The 10100-nt window shown below is 37.9% G+C and overlaps 1 protein-coding gene across 2 annotated transcripts; it reads left to right on the top strand.

Moving 5' to 3' along the window:
- Positions 1 to 50: 50 nt before the first annotated feature.
- Positions 51 to 7489, top strand: LOC113081941 (alpha-1,2-mannosyltransferase ALG9-like). 2 transcript variants are annotated; one of them, XM_026253848.1, is made up of 15 exons: positions 51 to 231; positions 660 to 795; positions 1986 to 2120; positions 2579 to 2649; positions 2747 to 2835; positions 2952 to 3087; positions 3615 to 3702; positions 3799 to 3904; positions 4072 to 4182; positions 4276 to 4430; positions 5166 to 5295; positions 5500 to 5647; positions 5840 to 5969; positions 6102 to 6232; positions 6692 to 7489. In XM_026253848.1, the coding sequence occupies exons 1-15, from the start codon at positions 53 to 55 to the stop codon at positions 6813 to 6815; spliced, it is 1869 nt and encodes a 622-aa protein (XP_026109633.1). In that variant the 5' UTR covers positions 51 to 52; the 3' UTR covers positions 6816 to 7489. The 2 variants fall into 2 exon arrangements, with proteins under 2 accessions (XP_026109633.1, XP_026109635.1); XM_026253850.1 differs by lacking the exon at positions 6692 to 7489 and having other exon boundaries at positions 5483 to 5647.
- The last annotated feature ends 2611 nt before the right edge of the window (positions 7490 to 10100 follow it).

The following is a 10100-nucleotide window of genomic DNA, read 5'->3' as shown; positions in this document are numbered from 1 at the left end:
AAAGTATGGTTCTCCGTCAGTGCTGCTTTCAGTCCATAGGTTCAGTCTGACGATGACGTCACGCACAGCCAGCGCAAACATGGCGACGAAGGCTCTCCGTCAGCGAAACAGCAGACGGGGAAGCAAACAAGACGCGAACAACGTGAACAAGACACCTACCGCTGACAACCGAGCAACAAGTGACGACAAATGTGTTGAGGAAAATAAGTCCAGTGACCCTCGAAATGAGGAGTGAGTATGAAAATGATGTGTGCTGTTGACAGGTCGCTAGCTCGCTAAAGTCAGGCTGTCTGGATATACGATTTATTCATTCACATTGCAGCTCTACCGGGATGCATCCAAAACATATGCTTTGGTTTATATAATGACTGTTCTTTCATAAGCTGGAGTGCTTAAGAGACACTAGATAATGACCAGTATTCTATTACTTATAATATATTTGATTATCGTTGCTGTCTTGTGTTCTGTGTGAAAATCTTGAATTTCTCATGCTCATCTGTACTGATCATGCTTGTGTGTATGAGTTTTAGACTGACACTGTTTTGAATACTGAAATAAATGAATGACAACCTTGTTTAACACTGTGCTCTGTTCCCAATTGCTTATTAGTTTGTTCCCAGATAAGCACATTAGCTTTTAACCCCCCCTCTCCTTTACAGGTCATCCAGTAAAGCAGGACAGGTGTGGGCTCCTGAGGGCTCCACGGCCTTCAAGTGCCTGGTTTCAGCCCGCTTCTGTGCTGCGCTGCTCAGTAACATCTCTGACTGTGACGAAACCTACAATTACTGGGAGCCAGTGAGTTATTTATTTTCCTGGTTTACAGTTTTTTATAAGATCTCAAGGTACAGCAATAAGGACGGCCCGGGACCAGTGTGACAGAGTTTTGGGGCAGTTGATTGAGCTCTCACTTGTCCTATTGGTCAAGCGACACATTCTCTCCACATCTTATGTGTTGTTATGCTTCTTTGCATACTTTGCTTGAACTTGATCTTCTGTGATTAATTCATTATTATTGTTGCAGTTCTGCTAATTTTGATATGTCATCAAGTTAACCTTCTTGATCTGGTGAACAAAGATTTTGTAAATAATTGCCAGACTGACTTTTGATTATAGATTACTTAGAATTATAAAGCATTCATAAGAAAATCACAGCAATCATAACATACACAAAAATACTTTTGTAAATGTGCAGTTACAGGTGAGTATCAATAAAATGAATGAATTACATAATAATAATTAAAAGACAAAATTTTTTACATTTTCAGTTATTGCTGGAACCTATACAGCCTGTAACATGACAGCTTTTTTTATTCGACAGCTTTAAATAAAACATTATAATGGAACAAAATATTTATTGTTTATAATTTATATATATATATCTTTCTTTTTTTGTATATTAAAATGTATTATTTTTATGGTGGGACAAGTGAACAACTCAACAACAACTTTTAATTCATCACTTTTTTTATTTATTATGAAATTAAGTAAAACGTTTTAACCCATTATTTATATATATATATATATATATATATATATATATATATACCCATTATTTATAAATACATATGTAAGAATATATATATATATATATATATATATATATATATATATATATATATATATATAATATTTTTTTTACACCATGAGAAGTGAATTTGCAGGGCTAGAGAAAAGCTGTACTACTGGTCTCACTGGAACAGCAGAAAGCATATCCTTATTGTTGTGTCCCATGATAACCTGGGGTATTTATCAATAAAACCCACTAGAAACTGTCCAGGTGCAGTTCAGATGCAAAAGCTTGCTTATGTCTTCAATAGAAAGTTCTGTCTATTCCTGATCACAGACTATTATGATTAAAACCTTATGAGTTGAATGGGAAGTATTGCTGAATTGTATTCTTATTTTGAAATGTATCAATTTGGCATATATATATATATATAAGGTTCACTCAACATTCCTCTTATTTCTGTCTTGTTGCTGGCCAGACTCACTACCTGCTGTATGGAACAGGAATGCAGACCTGGGAATATTCCCCGGCCTACGCCATTCGTTCCTATGCGTATCTTTGGCTCCATGCTCTTCCTGTCTGCTTTCACGCCAAAATCTTACAAACCAACAAGGTAAGCTAGTCACCAGTCTCAAACGGATTGTTTACGAGTTTTGATTCAATATTTTTAAGCATTTGTAATGTAGTAGGATGTTTCTATGACCAGTGAGGTGGCTACTTAACCTCAGATCTGAAGAAAATAATCCTTGGAGCTGGATTAAAGCACTACATGATCTAATAATCCTTTATGTTTCACAGTAAAGGAAACTATGTTTCTTTGTGGGACAAATTAGCTTTTGTTTAATCACGACTCTATCCTGGACTTCTAAAATGTCGTTTGAGTGGCTCTCTGCTATGATATGGAGAGTTTCATTAAATTTTTATAGTTATCCAAAGCGACATTTTATTCAAAGTGTATATGATCAGTTCATGCATCCTTCCCCTGGGAATTGGTGCTGCTAGCGCCATGCTGAAGAAAATTAAAGGTCGGTTAAAGTAAAAACATTTTTTGTTGTTGTTGTTTCCATTCAGGTCCTTGTGTTTTATTTCCTGCGCTGCATGCTAGCTTTTTCCTGTTGTGTGTGTGAGCTCTACTTCTACAAGTAAGTGCAGCACACTACGTCTAGCACCTTAAATCAGCTAAAATAGGATTTTTCAGTAAATAAGGCTTAAAGATCTAATCTCACGGATCTCATATAGGGCCGTGTGTAAAAAGTTTGGCTTGCATGTGGGCCGACTTCTGCTGGCGTTCCTCGTCCTGAGTGCAGGGATGTTCTGCTCCTCTGCAGGTGAGGCAGTGGCTCGTCTTTGACTCATCTGCTTGATCACAAGGAAATTAGACGATAACTGTTTGTGTGCCATTTTGTGTATGCACTGCAGGTTGAAGTGTTTGTGTTTTGTGCAGCTTTCCTCCCCAGTACGTTTTGCATGTACAGTACTCTGGTAGCTATGACTGGCTGGTTCCAGGGGAGCCCGAGTCTGGCTGTGCTGGGTACTGCAGCGGGGGCCATAGTGGGCTGGCCCTTCAGTGCCCTGCTGGGGTAAGAAATAGTTCATATTTTTGTAGAGTGACTGGAAAGTGAAATAAAAGCACACCTCAAACATTTGGTACATGCTTCTTTTTTCTGTTTCACCTTATGTAACTTTCAAATCTGCAGTTTTATAATAAGACCAGTTACCTTTTCAAATATAGGGCTTTTTTAGATATTTTCCACAGGTCAGATTTGTGAACATTTACTTGTTTAGCAAGTAGATCACCCAGGCTTGACATGTCCTTATCCCACTTATTCTTTCTCACTACTGCTATCTAATCTACTCTTTACTTAGAGAGACAGATAAAAGGCAAAAAGCCCCAAAAATAATAATTAAAAAGTGAGGGTAACACTGTAGTTCTTGCAGATTCATCTATAAATTATACTGCAGCTCCTTTATAAGTAACATGACTAGTTGCTATGTTTTATTTATTCGACAATTTCAATATTTACTCGCATTTGGTGAAAAGCCACAGAAATAACCCTGATCAGCCAACTAAGTGAATTTAGGCTCTGTTTACGGTTTGTTTCTGCAGCATACCCATTGCCTTTGACCTGCTGCTTTTGAAGAAGAAGTGGAAGAGTTTTATCACGTGGACTCTGGTGGCGTTGCTCCTGTTTCTGGTTGGGAAACTCATTGATATCTCTGTCCATCTATATTTGATATATATATCAAAAATCTGTGTTTTATACTGTTAACATTGTTACATGTTTCTGTAGGTCCCTGCTGTTGTAGTAGACAGCTTCTACTATGGCAAGCTGGTGATTGCTCCTCTGAATATAATACTATACAACGTGTTTACTCCTCATGGGCCAGATCTTTATGGTACACTTCAGATCATTTGTATATACATTTAGAACATAATATTGACTGCTATTTAAAGTAAACTAAAATTGTTTACAGTAAAGCATGCAATTGGTAATTCATCTCTGTGCCATAGGATGGCATCATTGATCAAATCTTTTCATTAAATGTGTGTGTTTTTTTTAAAGGCACAGAACCCTGGCATTACTACTTTGTGAATGGTTTCCTTAATTTCAACATTGTATTTGTGTTGGCCCTCTTTTCTCTTCCTCTCACGGCGCTTCTTCAAAGATTCAATGGTATGAAGGATGTGTCTTTGACTTGTTTAGAGACATGCGTGCAGCGTTTTGAACATAGTGTCGATCTCATGTTTCTTACTGTATAAACTGCAGTTCAGAAGCTCGGCCAGCCGTACTGGTTAACCCTGTCTCCTATGTACTTGTGGATGCTGGTGTTCTTCACCCGACCACATAAAGAGGAGCGCTTCCTGTTTCCCATCTACCCTCTCATCTGTCTGTGCGGGGCGGTGGCTCTCTCAGCACTGCAGGTTAGAAATACCCTGGTGACACCGTGGTATTGAATGATTAGTATGTTATTTATTTACTCTAGCCTTCCACAGTTTGACGTTGGTAAGATTTTAGTTTTTTAAATAATTCTCTTATGTTCACCAACGCTGCATTTATTTGATCAAACAACTTTTTGTAATTTTGTGAAATTCTAATATTCATATTATTTCTATTTTAATGTGTATGAAATGGCAAAGCTGGATTTTCAGTGTTCAGGGTCACATTATCAGAAGTTAATTTAATATGCTGTCTTTGTGCTCAACAGACATTTGAAATGATCGATATTTGCATAAACCGTGATGTAGGTTTTTTTTTTATAGAATGATGAATAGAAAATTCAAAAGAACATTTATTTGAAACAAAAACTGAAGCATTTTAATAACATTTGTAACAATAACACAAATGTCTTTACTGTCACTTTTGGATAATTGAATGCATCCTTGCTGAATAAAAGTGTATATATATATATATATATATATATATATATATATATATATATATATATATATATATATATATATATATATATATATTACATTTTATTGATCCCAAACATTTGAATGGTACTGTATATAACATAAACAAAAGTTTGGCATATATTTATTGGCATATTTCGTCTGTGTTATGTAAATTAGTTTGCTAAACCTGTGTAAAATATTAACGTGATACTTCAATGATTTCCCTTTTGAAACTGTTTTCTGGTTTTATCTATGTAGAAGTGCTATCACTTCATATTGCAGCGCTACCGTCCGAAGCGCTACACCAACTCCTCCAACTGGCTGGCTCTCGGCTCCCTGCTGCTGTTTGGAGTGCTCTCGCTGTCCCGATCTGTGGCCCTCTTCAGAGGTAAGGGCAAAACATGTTAGGGTTCAGCAATAAGGATGTTGAGAAGGAGATACAGAGAGAGAGATTCGGACTATTTCTGCTATAATGTGCCCTTGTATTAGAGTTGTCTAGCTGATGGATAAAACAAAAGAAAAACGATCATTCTTATCGTAAAGTGTTTCTTTTGTCATGTCTCTCTCACACGTAGTTGCTGTGTGTTTTAAGGCTATCATGCGCCGCTGGATTTGTATCCAGAGTTTCATCGCATTGCTAAAGACCCTGCAATCCACACGGTTCCTGAAGGCAGACTGGTCAATGTTTGTGCGGGGAAAGAGTGGTACCGCTTCCCCAGCAGTTTTCTCCTGCCCAACAAGTGAGTTTAAATTCTCATTAAATCCTTAAAGATACCACATTATTATAAACCCCCGTTCAAAAGTCTTAATATGAGTTGTTTCTTGCTTTTGAAAATATTGTAATACTTTTATTAAGCAAAAAAAAATCCTAAAACCCACAAACACTAATACACATCTATGATACAAAATAACTGTATCATCTTGTTTTACAGCTGGCACTTGCAGTTCATCCAGTCAGAGTTCAGGGGTCAGTTACCTAAGCCGTATTCCATGGGTCCCGATGCCACCTGGACAATCCCAGCAGACATGAATGATCAGAATCTCGAGGAGCCGTCACGATACGTTGAGTGTTCTGAGTGTTAATACGAGATGATGAACAACACAACATTTGATTTCAAGTGTTAGCTGTTCAAAATCTCTTAAAAATGTCTTAAAAGATGAGTGTTGCAGTTTCCCATGTTCTCTTGCTCTCAGGTAGAACTGAAGCAGTGTCATTACCTGGTGGATCTGGCGACTGAAACAGAAGCCCCCCGTGAACCACGATACGCCACTAACAAAGAGGAGTGGAGCATTATTGCCGAAAAGCCTTTTCTGGACACTACTAGGCAAGTCTTTTTACGTGAAGAATGGACAATTTTGAAAACGAGTGGATATTTGTTAGCGTACGAGAGACTCTTGTGGGTAATCCATGCAGAGTAAATGAATTCTGCTGTAAAGAGTCATTGAGAATGGTAGGGTGTGTGCTTCTCCGTTAGAGGGCGCCCTTGTTCTTTTAAAGGTGCTGTGACATAATTGTCAAGCGCTCATCATAATTTGTTGAGACACTGGATGTCTGATCATCCTAAGAGAGATTATCCTTGACCCAATTTATCAGTAAATATCTCTGGGTGTCTTTATTGCCCAGTTCATGATGGGGAAATGAATGTGGGAATGTTTTGCTTTTAAAGAAGGTGGATTCTAGTTCATTAATAAGTGATCTAGAATTATGGATTTTGAAGACTGTCAACATTGTTGGTCTGTTCATGACTCTGGTGCTGTTTCATTTCCGTGTCTCTCCCACACAGGTCGTCCAGATTGCTCAGGGCCTTTTTTATCCCATTTCTGTCTGAGCAGTTCACCACCTACAGCAGATATGTCATCCTCAAACCGAGACGACCCAAGCAGACCCAGAAAAGAACGCAAGGCTGACATGCCGTTCCTGCTATTTTTCCGTCATCGCATCCCTCCATAAGTCCTGGCTTCATCACTTGGTCCCAAGGTGCTCCTCCTCAACTCTTTTTGTGCACACGTGTGAGCGAGTGATTGTCAGAGAGACCATCTTGGCTATCAAGCCATGCAGTGAAGACTTCAGCGGTGCTGCATCCTGGACAGTTCCAGCTCAGAGCATGGATGCCTTACCCGTTTTTCCCGATCTTTTCCGCTTCATTCCATTCTCTTTGTTCCTTTGTTCCTGCTTGGGCTTCTCTGCATCTTTCTAAATCTTTTCAGACTATTTCTGTTTAGACAGCCCTTTAAGGACGACAGTCCCTTGTTTGTTATGACCTCATCCTTGATCTGGGACAATGAGTTGCACATGAACTGAACATTTATCAAGACCCAAACCAGATCTCACGTGTCATCATCCATCCATGCATCCAGAGCTGAACTTCCTGTTTGAGCAACTGGTCCAGGCAAGCCCACAGCATCTCAGGATGAAAGTTGCACCATAGACTCTCTTGGTTTCCTCCGGTTCCATCATTGGTAAATGTTACCATCGACTGCAGACCAGGACTATTGAGTGTTTACATTTCCAAATCATGTTTTTCATTTTCATCAAATTATTGTTAACTGTGATTGAGTCAAATAAAAGAAGGCTGTCTTTATGTGTGGCTGGGCCATTTCAGAGGTCATCTCAGAAATCTTAGAAATATCAGGGAATTGTTATATTTATATTTAATAGAATGTTTGTCCTAGTTCTGTTCTTCTAAGAATTACAAATATCTATTTTATGTGCAACTAAACCAAATAAATCAACTATCACATGTCTATTAAATATGTAAACATAATTTATCACTAGATTTGTTCACAAAAATGAAAATTATTTGACTTTTTAAATTAGTAAATGTTATGTTTTTTTTTCTAGTTCTGCTGTGCTCTAAAAATTACATAAACTGAACTGTCCCAGACTGCCGATAAACACACATAAGGATGAGATGAAGATCAGCAGTTTTTAATAAATCCACAGATAGGTGAATCCAAACATGGAAAGGCTGGTGTCTTGTGTAACATTGACGAGACCCGACAGGAACTAAAGCACACAGACCGTACGAGGATAATAAACTACACACAACTGAACAGAATAATATAATCAAATCAGTAACCATTAACTAACAACTTTCTACTGTCAAGTGACATTTTAAATTTGTGTCACCTGTTCTTTCTTTAAAAATCAGCTTTGATAGAGAGGCTGCTTGTATTTTTATGATGTTTATGTGGAGCTCTGGGCTCCAAGGAGGCTCAGATTTATCACTGAACAGCATCATCCAGAAACACGCATCATTTCCCCTGTGTGTCATTGTCCGTTCTATAAGAGAGAAAATAGGTACGCTGTGGGTATATGTAAACATGCTGAGGACAATCGTGGGATTATTAAGCTGTCTACAGTGACGACACGTTAAGCCTCACAATACTACAGGGAACTCTGATCCATCTAAATCCTTCCATTGACGCTATACACTCTGACGCAGAAACCCCTTTGAAACATAGATGAGACTTAGTTTTCCATGCACTGTTCTATGCTTCATCATTTAAATGTGATTTACGCTTAAGTGGAGCAATGATTCAGAACTTCCGATGTTTATATGTTTACTGTGCTTTCAGAAAGCTGCTAATTTTTATGCCATTGTACTGATTCCTGCTTAAAATACCAAAATTTTACAGGTGTAAAAAGTCTGTTTGGATGCATTGGTGTGAGTATATTTGTTACACTGGTTACAATTAGAATGACAATATATTAAGGTTCTTACAGTAATAACATTTTTAATAAAGGGGAAGTTTTTGTGATTGTGATTTCCAGGCCTGGAAAAGTCAGATGAGTCTTTTTAAGGAATAGTTCACCCTAAAATAAAAACATTTGCAGGAAATGTACTCACCCTAAGGAAATCTGAGATGTAGGTGAGTTCGTTTCTTCATCTAAATAGGTTCGGAGAAATTTAGTATTACATCACTTGCTCAGCAATGGATTTTTTTTTCTTTGCAGTGAATGGGTGCCGTCAATGAGAGTCCAACAGCTGATAAAAACATCACATTCATTCACAAGTAATCCACAAGACTCCAGTGCATCAATTACTGTCTTGTGAAGTAAAAACACTCCATCTCCATTTAGATTTTTTAAACTTGCTTCTGACTAAAATATGAGTCATCTATAATATTTCTTTATCCAGTGAAAAAGTTTTCTCGTTCTGAATCAGGAGAGAAATATGCACAGATCAAGCACCGCTTGAGCTGAAATGGTCCAAAACAGTTCCAGACAAATATGGATGAGGTTTGATGTGAAGGAACAACAGAGGACTTTATCACTGCATGGAGGTCAAGTTGTTATGGATTATGGAGTCAAATTTTGGTTAGAAGCAATGGCTTAGTGTTAAAAACAGACTCTCTTCTGACAGCACCCATTCACTGAAAAAGATTCTTTATTGAGCAAGTGCTAAATTTCTCTAAATCTGTTAAAAATGAAACAAGCTCATCTACACGTTGAATTTTCTACCTCCCCCCCACCCCAATTTATAATACTGAGTCAAATATTAAATAATATAAACATTGCATGTGTTTAAATGGTGATTAAAATGCAATGCATGTATATGGCTTATTTGATCGTTATTAGTCAGGGCACAGAACTGGATCAGACTGGCATTTTAAAAGCTCGTCTGTTCCACTCTTTACATGTCAAGTCCACATTTAGGTCAGTGTTCCACCATCTGCAAAGCCTCAGATATGATGAAAGCAGGTAAGTGTTTTGTCCTGACCAGTTGCTTCTTCATCCTGGCAGGATCAAGCCACCTGGCGCTGTCTGTCGGCAGATGACAGGCCAAAACCAGGAATTACTCAGCCTTTTAAAACGGTAAGCCGGTTTTTATGCGGTGTATTATGTGGCTCTGCCCTTGGTCGTAAACATGCTATTTTGTGAAGCAGCTTCCTACAACAGAGCGGTGGCTGAAATTGTATCCTGTATCCAGGATTTCAGATTGAGGTCATTTTATGTTGATACTGATTTCCTCCTTTTATTCAAACCTGCACAACAACAAAAGAAACAAGCTTATCTCAAGTCACCTTAATAGAGTGAGATGGATCAATGCAATCATTGATTTTGTGAAGATGAACACCATCCTTTTTTTAAATGCAAACTAACAAAAGCAGGCCTAGTATGAATAATGGATGTCAGTGTGTTTTAATTGAACACAAATTAGCAACTGAATGCAGAACAGATGGTACAGA

The sequence above is a fragment of the Carassius auratus genome, chromosome 5, assembly GCF_003368295.1.
Source record: "Carassius auratus strain Wakin chromosome 5, ASM336829v1, whole genome shotgun sequence".
NCBI classification, from domain to species: Eukaryota; Metazoa; Chordata; class Actinopteri; order Cypriniformes; family Cyprinidae; genus Carassius; species Carassius auratus.
This window is presented reverse-complemented; position numbering and strand designations above follow the sequence as displayed.